The sequence below is a fragment of the Cervus elaphus genome, chromosome 2 (genome assembly GCF_910594005.1).
Source record: "Cervus elaphus chromosome 2, mCerEla1.1, whole genome shotgun sequence".
In the NCBI taxonomy this organism is placed as follows: Eukaryota; Metazoa; Chordata; class Mammalia; order Artiodactyla; family Cervidae; genus Cervus; species Cervus elaphus.
In genome coordinates this window covers 46949090-46966474 of record NC_057816.1, presented here as the reverse complement: position 1 = coordinate 46966474, position 17385 = coordinate 46949090, and the positions used below count along the sequence as shown (strand labels likewise).

General features: G+C 46.2%; 1 protein-coding gene across 8 annotated transcripts in view; it reads right to left on the bottom strand.

Annotated features, from left to right (window-relative positions):
* The window catches only part of FAT3 (FAT atypical cadherin 3), a 762831-nt gene that overhangs the window by 56964 nt on the left and 688482 nt on the right, over positions 1 to 17385 (bottom strand). For all 8 annotated transcript variants that reach the window (XM_043876646.1, XM_043876691.1, XM_043876701.1 and 5 more), the window contains 5 exons: positions 15567 to 15781; positions 14247 to 14384; positions 12882 to 13025; positions 6876 to 7073; positions 2654 to 3452 (listed from right to left, as the gene is read on the bottom strand). In XM_043876646.1, coding sequence (XP_043732581.1) covers positions 2654 to 3452; positions 6876 to 7073; positions 12882 to 13025; positions 14247 to 14384; positions 15567 to 15781 — 1494 coding nt within the window. The remainder of the gene's footprint in view (positions 1 to 2653; positions 3453 to 6875; positions 7074 to 12881; positions 13026 to 14246; positions 14385 to 15566; positions 15782 to 17385) is intronic.

Below are 17385 nucleotides of genomic sequence, written 5' to 3'. Positions count from 1 at the left end.
CGGCTGTGACAGGGACCCTGTGCCTTTTTCCTCCCCAGCCTTTCTTATAACACTATTAACGCAAACGGGGGCTTGGAAAAGCTGAGCTCATAACAGCCAGCTCCTGAAATTCCTGGGACTGTGTCTTTTATTCACTTTGAATTTGCAGCACCTAAGACATTGCTTCCTAAGGGCTTCCCTGGTGGCTCAGAGGTTAAAGTGTCTGCCTGCAATGCAGGAGACCCGGGTTCGATACCTGGGTTGGGAAGACCCTCTGGAGGATGGCATGGCTACCCATTGCAGTATTCTTGCCTAGAGAATTCCATGGACAGAGGAGCCTGGTGAGCTCCAGTCCAGGGAGTCGCAGAGTCAGACACAACTGAGAGACTAGCACAAGACATTGCTGCCACTGCAGATTTTTACTGAATGAAACGAGCTCTCAGAGAACAAGGATTAATTAGCTGGTTTAGCTTCTCCTGCAGGGTCTGCCCTGTCCTGTCTTGAACCTCTTTTGAACTGTGCTGTGAATCCCTGCAGGAAGGCTCTAGCAGACCTTTGGTGCATAAATCAATTTGCCTACAAAGGAAACCTAGGTGAAGTCTGGACAGCTGGCATTCATAAATCCTGCATGTTGGTGGCATCTGCCAGAAACATTTCCCCTGGCAGGCATGCATGCTTGGAGTTACTTTGGAGCTAATTTACATATTCAACAGTTTGGACATCTCTGCATCTCCACCTGATGGAAACACAAGCAGAGCTCACTGGGGACCACAGAAGGAGTGGCTCACATGCTTCTAGGCTGTATGGAGGTCATGGAAAGGTCTCCTGGAGGGCGCTGTGACCTCCGGGGCTTTCTTCTGATCAACTCATTCGCCAAAGGGCAACTCGAAACTCTGCAAGGAGAGAGGGTGAGGGCCCTGTCTGTCCTCAATGATCTAATGGGATGTTTTATGAATGGCTTCTCTTCCAGCCACAGTCCCTTTGGGTCAAGTTCATACTGGTTAGGAAAACTCCGAGTGCGATTTTCTTCGACAAGGGCAGTGAATTTATAGCACCATGTGTCAGAGAGAGAAAAAGAGGGAGTGAGCAATGCTTCTTGCTGACCACTGTGGCCGACTGTGCAGCTATGGCTTCTAAGCATGGAAGGTCAAAGTTCAGTGACTCTAGTTATATCGACAAACAGGAACCATTCCATCTCCGCTACTCTATGGGCTGAACCCACTCCCCGATTGTGCTCCCGGACATCTAGCTCTTGGGTTTCACTCAAGCAAACCCAGCTGCTCTTACACACCCTGGTAGCTTCTGAACTTGCTTCCCTGCCACTGGCCCGGCCCGTCTAACCCATCCCCTCAAGCAGCCAGCAAGCTCTCTGTGAAAGACAGACCCGATTCCATGACTTCTCCACCTCAAATCAGCCAATGGCTCCCACTGCTTTGGGATGATTTCTAGGACTTCATCCTAATGGCTCTTGTGTGATTACTGCTCATAAGTCTCCTTTGTCATCACCGGAAAGCTCTTTCAACCACCTTGGTGTAGGCTACTATCTTGCCCTTAGGCCTCATACAAACACCTTCTCCACTGGAATACTGTCCCTCCGCTACCGTATTCACACATCTAATTCCTATTTCTCCTTTTTTTAAAAAATGGAAATATAGTTGATTTACAATGAAGTGTTAGCTTCAGGTATGCAGCAAAGTGATTCAGTTTTATATACATAATACATATTCTCTTTCAGGTTCCTTTCCATTGTAGGCTATTATAAGACACTGAATACAGTTCCCTGTGCTACACAGTAGGTCTTCTGCTGTTTATCTGTTTTAAATGCAGCAGTGTGCATCTGTTAATCCCAAACTCCTGATTTATCTCCCCCGCCTTTCCCCTTTCATAACCATGATTTTGTTTTCTATGTCTGTGAGTCTATTTCTGTTTTGTTAAGTTCACTTCTGTCATTTTTTTTAGATTCCACATTTAAGTGATATCATATGACATACGATACAGCCACTATGGAGAACAGTGTGGAGATTCTGCAAAGAATCTAAAAACAGAATCTAAAAATCTAAAACTAAAAACAGCCACCATATGGTCCACTAATTCCACTTCTGGGCATACATCTGGAAAAGGTGAAAACTATAATTTGAAAAAAATACATACACCCCAATATTCACAGCAGCACTATTTACAATAGCTAAGACATAGAAGCAATCTATGATCAACAGATGAGTGGAGAAAGAAGATGTGGGGTGTGCATGTGTAACAGAACATTCAGGCATAAAAAATGAAATAATGCCATTTGCAGAACACAGACGGACCTAGAAACTATCATCCTAAGTGAAGTAAGTCAGAAAGAGAAAGCCTAACTCCTACTTATCTTTTATCTCATCCTAGAGAAGAGTCCCTTCAGGAAAATTTCCCCCTTGATTGGGTCCCCTAAGGATGCTCATTGCATGATCGATGCCCGCCCACTTGTACTTCTGGCTGCCCATAAGCTCCACACTCCACCGGAGGGGGGCTGAGCTTGTCTTGCTCACCCTGGAGCCCCGGCATCTCTCACATTGAGGAGGCACATCACGGATGGTCCAGTGAGTGAATGAACAGATACGAGCATGCGGGGATGGTAACCCAAGCCGCCCCCCACAACCCGGGGAGCGGAGGGAAGGCTCCAAACCGCACTCACCATCGCAGGTGCAGCGCACGTTCCGGTAGAAACGCGGGCACACGAAGCTGATACGGGCTGTGCTGTAGGTCATGAGCGCATGCGAGTCCAGCGACAAGCCCTGCTCGCAGTGCTGCTCCTGACAGTCCAGCCCAGAGCAGTTCTTCTCCAGGATGGCCGAGATGCGCACCGCGTTCTCCAGGTGTCTCCTGGAGTTGGACAGCTTCTGGATGAGGTAGGCCGGCTTGTAGAACTCGCTGCTGTGCATCTCCACCGCGAACAGCATGTCCAGCTCACTGGTGCCCGCCACAGGCTGGATGCTAATGATGTGCAGGCTGTCCTGCTTCTGGGACAGGACCGCGTTGCGCAGGGTGCGCCGGAAGCCGTGCATGTGGAGCCCCACGAAGTCCTCGGGGGACACGTTCTCGAAGCGGATGGTGACGGTGTTCTGCAGCATCTCCGGCACCAGCTGCTCCACGTGCACGACCACGTCGATGGGCACCTGGAAGCGGCCGTCACTCACCGACACGTTCAGAACGTACTTGCCGCTGTCCAAGCCCCCCAGCGCGATGATCTTCCCATCATGACTGTTCACCTTGAACAAGCTCTTCTGCTCCGATTTCAGCGCAAATGTGAGGACGTCATACACGTCCTGATCAGTGGCGTGGATCTTCCCGATGACCCCACCAGGAAAGTCGTCCTCCATGGTGACAATGAAAATCTCCAGGGGGATGGCTGTGGGCTTGTGGATACTCTCCTCAATGACCCGCACTCGGACGTAGGAGTGAGACACTTGCTGAGGTTTGCCGGAGTCTTTCGCCTAAAATCGGCCAGCAGGGAGGGAAGACGAGGAAGTAAGGTAAAAGCCCACAATAATTTTTTAAAAAGAAACAAAACCCAGATAGAAAATGTCTGCTCTTTTAACCACATTGCTGCTTCTTCCATCCCTTGTCATTATTCTACAAAACTTGAGCATGTAATATGTCAGAGGAGTGATCTATCACTTTTGGTGCCCCTAAGTGCACTTTGCTATGAGAATAAAATGTGTCAACATAATAAAGCCAGTGGGGGTGAACTGGGACAGAGGGTGCTGTGAGAGCCACAGAGCCCCAAAGAGGCTGGCGTGTTTTAATTTTGGACAGAAGCCACAGGGGAGCCTCGTAAAGTGACATTCCCACTTAGAAGAGAAATCTTGGCTTCTTTGCTTTGGATGGGACCAGACAGCACTTTTCTGTACATTTAAGAAACAACGTCATTTCAAGTGTGAAGTACACAATATCGAGGCTTAGAATAAAAGGTGGTACAATGCAAAAAGCCTGAAAAAAGCCATTTTGTCTTCCTTCTTTCTGTAAGGATTGACAGAACTGCCACCCTGAAACAGATCTTAACTGAGGACCTGCCACATACAACATGAAGGCAGTCAGTGCCGGAGGGCTTTTGAGAAGGGCAGATTCTCAGCAGCTGGGCTCCCAGGGTGGGCATCCCAGGATGGGGGTCGGCCAGGTGACACCTCAGGAGATATGTCCTTGTATGTGGAAGGCAGTGTGAAAGTAGGAGCTGGGTCGTCACATGGACCGGAGTTCAAATCTTTGCTCTGCCTCTTACTATGTGTCTGGTTTGGAGTAACTCACTTAACTTCTTCAAGCTTCAATTTTTGTATCTTATTTGAGTGAAATAGTCCTATCTACCTCACAGGATTCTTGTACTGTGGGGATTAAGACTCACATGATTGCAACATACTCGGCACAGACCAGACCCATAGAAGTACTTGGTGCATGAGAGTTAATGTGATTGTTGTTATCTTTATTATTCCCATAACCACATGCTTTTTAAAATGGACTTTATGAACCAGAGATGCTAGAATGGAAAATTCAGTTAGGGGGAGATCAATTTAGCAAATAGGACTGAACTTGAAGTCAAACTGTGTAGAGCCTTGAAGGACAATGATGAGTTCAGACTCCATAGGTCAGAGGTTGCCCACTCAAAGATCAGAGGCCAGGAAAGCAAGAAGCCACTGGGTGTAAGGAACAGACCCATGGGCCTGTGGGCTAAGAAGGACTGGACAGTCATGTCTGCCTAAAAACCCTAAAATTCAGCTTCTGAACCAGCCAGAATTCACAAGGTTTCTGGCAGTAGGGAGCTCAGATGTTTTTAGTTTAGGGGTTAGCACCCATTTTCTGTAAAGGGCTAGACAAGAGATATTTTAGGCTTTGGGGTTATTATGATCTGTATCAACTACTCAACTTCCAGCAGGAAGGCAGCCCAGAGCATATGTAAATGAACCAGTGAGGCTGAGTTCCCATAAAACTTTATTTATAAAAACAGGTTGACGGCAGGATGTGGTTCAGGGTTATAGTCTGTTGACCTCTGGTTTAGTGGAACGAGATAATCAAAATGGAATGATTAGCCTGGAAAGGGTACAGAGATAGATCAGAAAGAATAAAGCTGAGGCCAGAGGAACACTCAGGAGGTTTTGCAATAGTCTCATTATGGGACAATTTAGAATAAAGGGGGGAGATTGCAAAGGGTATATACCTGATGCACGCTGAGACATTTTGGAGACAGAATGTGTGCCTTGGTGGTAAGTTTAATATAAGGGACCAGGAGCAGAAAGCTCTCCGTGGTGTTTACAAAGTCTGAGATGTGAAATATGCTCTCTAACCACCAGAGAAGGTATGCAAAGAACTGTACCAGCTCCTGTGCGCACACAGGTCACTCAGGCATGTCCAACTCTTTGTGACCCCATGGACTATAGCTCTCCAGGCTCCTTTGTCCATGGGATTTTCCAGGCAAGAATATTGGAGTGGGTTGTCATTTCCTCCACCAGGGGATCTTCCCTATGCAGGGATCGAACACAAGTCTCTTGCATTTCCTGCAATGGCAGTCAGGTTCTTTACCACTAGTGACAGCTGGGAAGGCCCAGTAGCTTCTGTGAGAAGGTACTAAAACTCTCTCCTTGCCCTTGAGGACCTCTACTGTGATATAAAGTCATTCACATAATATTGTTGGAGGAGTGGGTAGCAATTGAAGAGTTTATCAATGTGCTTCTAGCCAAAAGTCATTAACTTGAAAGGTTTTGTGGGGTTCCCATAACTTATCCAAAGAGATAAGGTACACAATTAAACTCTATGTAAAGACTGACTATTCTCATCATTGCCACTGTTAATAATAGGTTGTTCTCTGTGCCGACTGTGCTTTAAAAAGAAGTCACTCAGTTTCACTGATGGGACCCACATCTTGGGACTGGCAAAATTTGCAACCAGGGACTTTTTGGTGCTCTCTCAGTTCCTGTTCTGTTCGCACCCTTCCCATAGCCGCCACTTCTGCCTCTTGGTCTCCCTTCATTCGCCATCATGACCTTGAGGAAGCTGAAATGCTGGGATGCCACTGCCACCTGAGTCCCTGCTCCTGTTTCTCCTCTGGGGAAACTTACAAAGTGTGGTGTGCTAAGTCTCTTTAGTTGTGTCCAACTCTGTTATCCTATGGACTGTGGCCCTCCAGGCTCCTCTGTCCACGGGATTCTCCAGGCAAGAACACTGGAGTAGGCTGCCATGCCCTCCTCCAGGGGATCTTCCCAATGCAGGTATCAACCCATGTCTCTTATGTCTCCTGCATTGGCAGGCAGGGTCTTTACCACTAGTGCCACCTGGGAAGCTCAAGCAGAGGTCTCTTAAAAGGCAGAGGCCATGAAATATTAATAGCTCCATCACACCAGGACAAGGATTGGTCATTTCCCAATTGGGGTGATCTGGGAAATACTTCTCAGTACCAAGAAGTAATGGAGAAGGAAATGGCAATCCATGCCTGTATTCTTGCCTGGAAAATCCCATGGACAGAAGAGCCTGACGGGCTATACAGTCCATAGGGTTGCAATGAGTGGGACATGACTTAGCAACTCAATGACAACAACTACCGAGCAGTAAGCCTTGACCAATGAGTTGTCTTTGGGGCTCGTCTGGAACCCCAGGAATGTTCAGAATACAGATTTAAGCCCAGAGACCGTTATTCTGGCACTCCCTACAGGGAAGTCCCTTTTGAACAATGATGCTTCCTTTCCTTCCTGTTCAATTTCACACACAGAGGCCGCTTTTATTGGTGTGAAATTGAATTTGAGATGAAAAGGGGAACACTCCTACATGGTAATGAATTATGTTGACTTGCTCAACAGAAAACAAAAACCAAAAACCCAACCAAGGGGTAGGAGAGAAAGCTGGCCTGCAACAGGTAGAGGATGAGGCCATACCTGGACATGCAGCACGTACTCTGCAGACTCCGTGTGCTGGAAGACCACGGCTGACCTTAGGATCCCGTCCGAGTCCAACACGAATGCCTCCTCTTCATTTCCCGACAAAATAGAGAAGGAGAAGGGAGGCCCATTGTGAAAGGAGTCTTTGTCTGTCACCATGAGCTGCAGAACGCTGGTGCCTACTGGCTTATTTTCCTGCATAAGAGAGTATATTAAAAGGGAAGATAAAATTACACCTCTCTGCACATTTTTTAAAAAAGCCCATCATTACCGGCTGAGAGTGCTGGGCTAGAAAACAGGGCTTTTAGTGGAAGGGATTCCCTGTGATATTATCTCATCTTCTGAAGAATGCTGGTGTCTGTAAGCATCACCCATCATTGGCTGCCTCCCCAGACTGCCCCGTGAGACAATGAGCTGCAGTTGAGAACACAGGGACTTGGCCTTGAACTACTTCGTAGGTTCCAAGGACACTGCCTGGCTCCATCTGTCCTTGAAAGGCCGCAATTGCCCTGAGTTCACCCAGATGGCTCTGGAAATCCATGGTGCTCATCAGGCTTCATGATGGCGTCAGAAATCCTCTGGGGCCAAGAAAACATCAGCCTTTTGGGATGGAAAATCCGCCCTCACACTTGTCACAACATGATTACGCTGAGGTCCAACAAGGTGACACAGTGTCACAATATTGGACTTTCAGGGAGACATACTGGCAACTTCCTGGTAGAAATACAAAGGTATGTGTTGGGTGGAAAATAGGGCTTTAAAACCCATGCATCAGAACACAGTGTCTCTGTTTCTTGAGGGAAGAAAAAGGGGATGGGATATTTCTCAATCAGAGAATGAAGAGAAAAGACATCTACAACTTCATCAGAAGTTTAGGAAGCCCGGATGTCATTATACCAATGTCATATTGCAGAAACTCTGCCTTCTATCCCAGATGGAAACAGAGACTCTTAGTAACTCCTTCTTGGGTCCAAGGTTGTCCTCTGAAAATAAAATTAAATTCCTCAGTGGCTTAGGCACTGGTCTCCTTGCTCTGCCCTATTTGGACTTCAGCATTACCAGAGCGCAGGCCTGGAGTCAGCTTCATTAGTTCAGGCCTTCTGAGGAGATTGACTTCGGATTAACTGAGTCTGGGTCACAGAGATGGAGACAGTGACACCCTGCATGATGGGAGTCATGCACACGGAGGATGCACTCATGTTTTAGGTGCTGAATTTGTCTTATAAGAACCATGTGTTGGAAAAAGAAAATTATCCTGGTGTGAACAATGGGAGGAGCATTATTTTTTTGCAAGAGTGTGAGGTGAGGAGAACCTCAGAGACCTCTCATTTGCGTCTCCTCTCAAGTGGCCTTTGGGTCAGTGGGAACCAGACGCCAGCTCTGTCTGGGATCAGTCGTGGAAAGGCCCCAGCCGTGCACAGATTTACCAGTGCACACTGACAGCAGCCTCAGCACCACACCAAACAGATTTATGGATTTGTTTGCTCTCTCTACAAAAGCCATTTCCTCTGCAGAAGAGAGAGGGAGAGATGATGTGTGCCCAAGGGTCGCACGTGAGGAAGGAGGGTGAAATACAGCGCAGATGGCCGCACTGCAGACAGGAGCCACGGTCACCACTCAAGGCTGAGTCTCTGTTCCTCCCTGGCCGACTTCCTGGAGCATGGGTGAGGACAGGCCGTCAGGCTGATCGATCGTGTCATAAAAGCACAGGTTGCGGCAGCAGAGCCCGTTTTGCATGGGGCTAGCACGGAGTGGGGGAGGGGAAGACAGTGGCCCTGAAGGGATGGGAGAGCCAAACCATCGGGGGCACAGGGCGCCAGGGTGAGGGGAGGGTGTTGGAGCCTGGCCAAGGTCTGCGGAGCCATAGGCACGCACAGCCACTGGAGAAACCATCAGAGAGGAGAGGAAAAACAAATGCCCCAGGGAAGGGGTCTGGTTGTGCCGAGGAAGCGCTGACAAGGGAGCAGAGATGCTCAGCCTGACCCTGGGGGGCCTGGTGCAGTGGGGTGGCGTGGGGGGAGCGATGGACAGCCAGACTCAAAGTCTTGAACGTTGCTCCAAAGGGGGTCCCTCGAGACCTGACTCACGCTCATCTCACCTTCTACCCACAAAGCCTGGGAACCCCTGGGGGTGATTCTGAGGCTGATTTCCTAGAATATCTGCGGCCATTCCAGTACACATCTGTCTATCCCTGTCTCCTATAAATCCTATACACTGACAGCATTCTTGGACTGGGTTTCCTGATCCTCCTGAAGTCAGGCTTCAAGCTTTTAGAAATGCTAGGAAATGGAGGTTGCTCAGTTAGGACTTGTGTTCATGAGATATCTTTTGAATAAAAATAAAAAAGGTAGGATGAAAAGTTGTTCTCTCTGAGAGCAGAATACCAGCAGGAAGTCACTGTCTCCTGCAGTCTAATTTTAGAGAGCAGGTGGGCTTAAAGTGCTAAACAAACTGCTCATGGAAGACTGATTTTAATGAGGAGCAATTCTAGCCTGATGGCCAATCCTTCTTTGACAAAGGAGATGGCTCCTATCAATTTCCCTTCCCTGCTAGAACAGCACAAAGTGCTTAAAGGCAGCCTGTCATTGTGGGCAGAGAATACTCTCTTCTGAAGACAGACCTGAATTCAAATGCTGACTCCAGCACTTTACAGCTGCCTGACCTTGTGTGAGCTACTGAACCGCCCAGATCCTAACCTCCTTCACGCTAAACCAGGGGCTGGGCCACAATGGGGACAGATGTACAGAAAGCACTTGACACTTGAGAGAACCCCATTGGTGAAATTTTTCTTATCACTGTTTATTAATCCGTTGCAGTAAAAGAATCAGGCTCTTTTCATACCTGCTGGGAGAAATACCAACAACCTCAGATATGCAGATGACACCACCCTAATGTCAGAAATCGAAAAGGAACTAAAAAGCCTTTTGATGAAGGTGAAAGAGGACAGTGAAAAAGCTGGCTTAAAACTCAACATTCCAGGCATAGAAGGAACATACCTCAACATAATAAAAGCCATATATGATAAACCCACAGCAAACATTATCCTCAATGGTGAAAAACTGAAAGCATTTCCCCTAAAGTCAGGAATAAGATGAGGGTGCCCAAACTCACCACTACTATTCAACATAGTTTTGGAAGTTTTAGCCACAGCAGTCAGAGAAGAAAAAAATAAATAAAAGGAATCCAGATTGGAAAAGAAGTAAAACTCTCACTGTTTGTAGATGACATGATCCTCTACATAGAAAACCCTAAAGAGACCACCAGAAAATTACTAGAGCTAATCAATGAATATAGTAAAGTTGCAGGATATAAAATCAATACTCAGAAATCTCTTGCATTCCTATACAGTAACAATGAGAAAACAGAAAGAGAAATTAAGGAAACAATTCCATTCACCATTGCAACAAAAAGAATAAAATACTTAGGAATAAATCTACCTAAAGAAACAAAAGATCTATATATAGAAAACTATAAAACACTGATGAAAGAAATCAAAGATGACACAAATAGATGGAGAAATATACCATGTTCATGGATTGGGAGAATCAATATAGTGAAAATGAGTATACTACCCAAAGCAATCTATAGATCCAATGCAATTGCTATCAAGCTACCAACGGTATTTTTCAGAGAACTAGAACAAATAATTTCACAATTTGTATGGAAATACAAAAATATGCCTTGAATAGCCAAAACAATCTCGAGAAATAAGAATGGAACTGGAGGAATCAACCTATGACTTCAGACTACACTACAGAGCAGCAGTTATTAAGACAGTATGGTACTGGCACAAAGACAGAAACATAGACCAATGGAACAAAACAGAAAGCCCAGAAATGAACCCATGGACCTATGGGTACCTTATTTTTGACAAAGGAGGCGAGAATATACAATGGGGCACAGACAGCCTATTCAATAAATGGTGCTGGGAAAACTGTTCAGCTGCATGTAAAAGAATGAAACTAGAACACTTTCTAACACCATTCACAAAGATAAACTCAAAATGGTTTAAAGACCTAAATGTAAGACCAGAAATTATAAAACTCCTAGAGGAAAACATAGGCAGAACACTCTCTGACATAAATCACAGAAAGGTCCTCTATGCCCCACCTCCCAGAGTAATGGAAATAAAAGCAAAAATAAACAAATGGGACCTAATTAAACTTAAAAGCTTTTGCACTATGAAGGAAACTTAAGCAAGGTGAACAGACAGACTTCAGAATGGGAGAAAATCATAGCAAATGAAGCAACTGACAAAGAATTAATCTCAAAAATATACAAGCAGCTCATGCAGCTAAATTTCAGAAAAATAAACGACTGAATCAAAAAATGGGCCAAAGAACTAAACAGACATTTCTCCAAAGAAGACATACAGATGGCTAACAAATACAGGAAAAGATGCTCAACATCACTCATTATTAGAGAAATGCAAATCAAAACCACAATGAAGTACCATCTCATGCTGGTCAGAATGGCTGCTATCAAAAAGTCTACAAACAATAAATGCTGGAGAGGGTGTGGAGAAAAGGGAACCCTCTTACACTGTTGGTGGGAATGCAAACTAGCAAAGCCACTATGCAGATCAGTGTGGAGATTCCTTAAAAAACTTGAAATATAACTCCTATACAACCCAGAAATCCCACTGCTGGGCATACACACCAAGCAAACCAGAATTGAAAGAGACACAGGTACCCCAATATTCATTGCAGCACTGTTTACAATAGCTAGGACATGGAAGCAACCTAGATGTCCATTGGCAGATGAATGGATAAGAAAGCTGTGGTACATATATACAATGGAATGTTACTCAGCTATTAAAAAGAATGCATTTGAATAAGTTCTAATGAGGTGGATGAAACTGCAGCCTATTATACAGAGTGAAGTAAGTCAGAAAGAAAACTACCAATACAGTATATTAACGCATATATATGGAATTTAGAAAGATGGTAACAATGACCCTATATGTGAGACAGCAAAAGAGACACAGATGTATTGAACAGACTTTTGGACTCTGTGGGAGAGGGCGAGGTTGGGATGATTTGGGAGAATGGCATTGAAACATGTATATTATCATATGTGAAATAAATCACCAGTCCAGGTTCGATGCATGAGACAGGGCACTCAGGGCTGATGCACTGGGATCACCCTGAGGGACGGGATGGGGAGGGAGATGGGAAGGGGTTCAGGATGGGGAACACATGTACACCCATGGCTGATTCATGTCAATGTATGGCAGAAACCACCACAATATTGTAAAGTAATTAGCCTCCAATTAAAATAATTAATTAAAAAAAACCCTCAACATTAAGAAATCTAAGATCATGGCATCTGGTCCCATAACTTCATGGCAAAAAGATGGGGAAACAATGGAAACAGTGAGAGACTTGATTTTCTTGGGCTCTAAAATCACTCTGCTGATAAAGGTTTGCATAGTCAAAGCTATGGTTTTTCCAGTAGTCATGTGTGGATCTGAGAATTGGACTATAAAGAAGATTGAGTGCTGGAGAATTGATGCTTTCAAACTGTGGCTCTGAAGGAAACTCTTGAGAGTTCCTTGGGCAGAAAGGAGATCAAACCAGCCAATGCTAAAAGATATCAACCCTGAATATTCATTGGAAGGACTGATGCTGAAACTGAAACTCCAATACTTTGGCCACCAGGTGTGAAGAGCCGACTCTCTGGAAAAGACTCTGTTGCTGGGAAAGAGTGAAGGCAGGAGGAGAAGGGGAAGACAGAGGATGAGATGGTTGGATGGCATCACCGACTCAATGCATATGAGTTTGAGCAAACTCTGGGAGATGGTGAAGGACAGGGAAGCCTGGCATGATACACTCCATGGGGTCGCAAAGAGTTGGACACGACTTAGGGACCAAACAAGGACGAGAAATGATGTGGTGAGTTGATATTAGGCAGAAATAAGAGTAATCCGTGACAAGGAAACCACGGCAGAGGATGGAGGCTGAGTGCAACAGCACAGGTGCCTGGCAGGCCAGGTTTGCTTACCTGAATCACAGCAGTAGCGTTAGCAGGTGTAAAGACTGGGCTGTTGTCATTCACATCAGAAATGTCGATGTTGACAGTGGCAGTTGAGGACATTGCAGGCATGCCGCTGTCTACTGCCTGGATGAGCAGGGAGTATCCAGATACCTGCCAGAACACAAAGGGCGCACAGTAAAGATCACAGTGCCTGCTTCCTTCTGGGCCCATGAAGAGGTGCCGTGGGCTTGCTATGCTCTGCTGAAGACAAGCTGTCTTTGCTTTGAGTCTCTGGACCAGGTTTCTCTACCTGGGCACCAGCTGGCGTTTGGAGCCAGGTCCTTCTTTGTTGCCAGGGGGTGATCTGTGCATTGTAGGATGTTTAGCAGCACCCCTGGTCTCTACCCACTAGAAGTCAATGTTGCCTCTGACCATTTGTCAGAAAAAAAAATGTCTCCAAATACTGCCAGATGTCCCCTGGCGGTACATCACCCCTGGTTAGAAGCACAGCTCTTGGCCTTTGTTTAAATCACAACAGTTGTCACCACTTATCTGTCTCATGGATCAGTTCTGATACTTCGGGAGTATCTCATGGGGCTCTATCACACAGTGAGATCTTTCTATTTCTAAGCATCAGGTCTATGGCATGTTTTTCCATATTTTAACTTCACTTTGAAGACACGTTTTTGGTCAAAAAAGACAATGTTTAGAAACTTGGTTTCACCTGGACAGAGGAATCTTCTGGATCATTCTTTCTGACCTAGATATCTTCAGGTAGTCCTTTTGTGTCAGCTCACTTAGGGCCAATGCTGCTCATGAAATCAGGACCACAGGATCCCAATGCTGAATGTACTTTTCTGCCTTCTTGCTTTGGAAGGACAGAGATTCAAACCGTTCAGAAATATACACTTTTGCTTTTTCTTTAAAACATCCCTAAATAAGAAACCATCAGCATCTATTGGCAGCAAGTTCTTTCAAAGGTTTTAATGCAAATATTTCCTGCTGCATTTCAGCCCATTTCTATTTACTCCCATTATTTAGAATGGAGAGTGCTCGCATGCTCACTTGCTCAGCTGTGTCCGACTTTTTGTCACCCCACGGACTGTAGCAGTCCTGTGTCCTGTGTAGCCCTCCAGGATCCTCTGTCCATGGGATTTCCCAGGCAAGAATACTGGCATGGGCTTCCATTTTCTTCTCCAGGCGATCATCCCAACTCAGGGGTCAAAATCTTGTCTCTGCGGCTCCTGCATTGACAGGTGGATTCTTTACCACTGAGCCACCTGGGAAGCCCATTCAGAATGGAGAACCTTCCTAGTTAAAGAATCCATGCCTGATTTCAGTGAAAGGGGGTTTGGTTGTGGATGGGAATGGAGCAGGCCTGAAGTAGCTTACCCGTTCCCGGTCCAATTTCTTCTTAACTTTCACAAGTCCCAAGACAGGATCCACAGTAAATTCATTATCCCGATCTCCATTCACAATGGAAAAACGAATCTGTCCGTTGGGCTGGCTGTCTGCATCTTCTGCTATTAGCTTCACAGGACACAAACAAAGCAAAGGCATGATGGGGAGACCAAGAAAAGGTTTATTCTTAGGGTCCAGGTCTATACAAATGGGCACTGCTCACCAGTGCCAGCAATCAGGCCCCAGGGGGGAGAGATTTTGGGTTAGCCTAAGAAGGAAAGCACCATTACTGGAACTGTTACTTTATTTCTCTTCATTTTCATCTGAATGCAGCCTGATGCTTGTTAGGCCTGATTTCCCTGAGGCCTTGAGCCAGTTAAGACAGACCCCAAACTAACTGATAGGGATACTTCGGTAATTCTTTCCCAATTCTGCAAAACAATGATCTATGCCACTGAGTTGGACTTTTTGTAAACCTATGCACTTCCATGCTAAGGAAGTCCAGGAGAACTTCCTTTCCCACATGGCTAACATGCAGACCCACTGTCTCCTGTTCCACGTTGCTGATTTGGCATTTTTATGTAAGGAAATAGTCTCATGTAGTTCCAGGTCCCAGGAGAGAGGGCCTGGGGGCTCTACCCGGGAATGTGTAAAGAAGGAACACCCCCAGCCTGGTGCTGCAGGAGCCAGGAAGACACCCCTCCAGCCTAGGGGTGGTGAGGATGCTGCGGACAGGACTCCTTGTTTCCCAATGTAACTTTCATATCTAAGAGAACCTGTGTTCTCCTAACACATGTTCTTACTGTCATTAGAAAAAAGTTCCCTCCCGAAAGAGCTCCTCTAAGAGTGACGAATCAATCTTAAGCTTGATCCTATTTGTAGCTGCCTTACCGTGTCTGTGTGTGCGTGTGTGTGTGTGTGTGTGTGTGTGTGTGTGTGTGTGTGTTTGGTGTGGGGGAGGTGGAAATAATTTTTTTCTGTCCTTAGACTTGTCATCTAAGTTACTAACTAATAGCAGCTATTAGGAATTAATTCCACAGTCTCTTTTGTTTCCTTGAAAAACATACACTCCTGGGAGGAAAGTGGTTAAAGATCACCTACCCCTTGCTGTAAATGAACTTATCAGACCCTCTCTAACAGACAAAACAGGGGAGGAACAGCTGAAAAAGTGGTGTCTGAGTAGAGTTCTTGGGGACCAAAGGGAGCCTGAAGGGAGAAAGTATGAAGAGAATCCAAGATGGACTTTGCTCACTTTTTCATTCTCTTGAAGATCATTCATCCCAGATACCTAGACCTCCCACTGGCACCTACCAAAATGACTGAGTCCCCGACCAAGGCGTCTTCACTTATAACAGCGCTGTACACGTCCTGGCTGAACTCGGGAGGGTTGTCATTCACGTCTGTGAGGTTGATGCCGACAGTGGTCACAGTGCTGAGGGCAGGCGTCCCCCCATCTTTCGCTTCCACCACTAGGTAAAACTTTCTGCATAATTCATAGTCCAGGGCCTCAGATACAGAAATACCCCCTTTGAAGAAAAATGGGGAGTTTTAGATTTGATTAGGGAAAAAAACCACTCTGGTCAGCAGCTCCACAATCATGGTAATATCTGTGACACTGTCTCCAGCCAAGACTCTGAGATATTCAGAAATTTGTTTGCTTAATGCCTGCTGAGAGCACCCCAGAGTCTGATTAATGCTGTCAGTTAAACACAGCTACCCACCAGACACAACACTGAAGAAATCGAGTCTTTGTGTATTTCTGCAACAGTGTCAGAGCCCCTGAAGCAGCCTGAAAATCTCTGGCATTATTCACCCTATGGGAAGAGGGGTGGGAGCAAGAGGCCCCCAGAAATGTCTAGGATTCCTCCAGAAGACCCAGGCAGACTGAGACTGAGCCAAGATGCATTGATGTGACTCTATGACCTCAACTCTCATCAGTTAGTGTATGTGTGTGCATGCTAAGTCACTTCTGTCGTGCCCCACTCTTTACGACACTATGGACTGTTGCCCACCAGGCTCCTCTGTCCATGGGATTCTCCAGGAAAGAATACTGAAGTGGGTTGCCATTTCCTCCTCCAGGGGATCTTCCCCACCCAGGGACTGAACCCGTGTTTCTATGTCTCCTGCATTCACAGACAGGTTCTTTACCAGTAGCACCACCTGGGAAGGACCAGTTAGTATATACTTGTGAACTTCACCTAAGTCTTAAATTGAATTACCCACTAAGGTGCCCTGCCTACTTACAATGTGCTTATCTAAAACTTTTAGGACACAAAGAGGACGAAGAAAGTTGAAGATACTGTAACATGCTGGAGAAGGAAACACTTGGGAATCTGTAACCAAAAGAAGGGTGAGTTTAGTGCCCACAGCTACAGAGAAGAGCTAACACTCATGAAAGTGAAAGTGAAAGTCGCTCAGTCGTGTCTGACCCTTTTCGACCCTGTGGTCCATACAGTCCATGGAATTCTCCAGGCCAGAATACTGGAGTGGGTAGCCTTTCCCTTCTCCAGGGTATCTTCCCAACCCAGGTCTCCTGCATTGCAGGCAGATTCTTTACCAGCTGAGCCACAGGGGAAGCCCAAGAATACTGGAGTGGGTAGCCTATCCCCTCTCCAGCGGATCTTCCCGACCCAGGAATCGAACCAGGGTCTCCTGCACTGCAGGTGGATTCTTTACCAACTGAGTTATCAGGGAAGACCAACACTCATGGTACAGAGCTATTTAAGCAGATAAAACAGGTAAAAGCAGCTAGCTGGGTGCACCCCCACAACGGGCTCCCTGAGTTCTCTTTCCCACCCATCCTAGTCCTTTCTGGTGGGCAACCCAGTCCTGAGTTCTGCAGTTGGTAGTTGATCACTGTGCCATCTGCAGGAAAGTTCTCAAGGTCATTTCCCTGGTGACTCAGATGGTAAAGAATCTGCCGCAATGCGGGAGACCCGGGTTCGACCCCTGGGTAGGGAAGATCCTTTGGAGAAGGAAACGGCAACCCTCTCCAGTATTCTCGCCTGGAGAATCCCATGGACAGAGGAGCTAGGTGGGCTATATAGTCCATGGGGTTGCAGAGTTGGACACAGCTTAACAACTAACACTTTCACCTGGAAAACAGTTACTGAGATCAAGGTGAGTACAT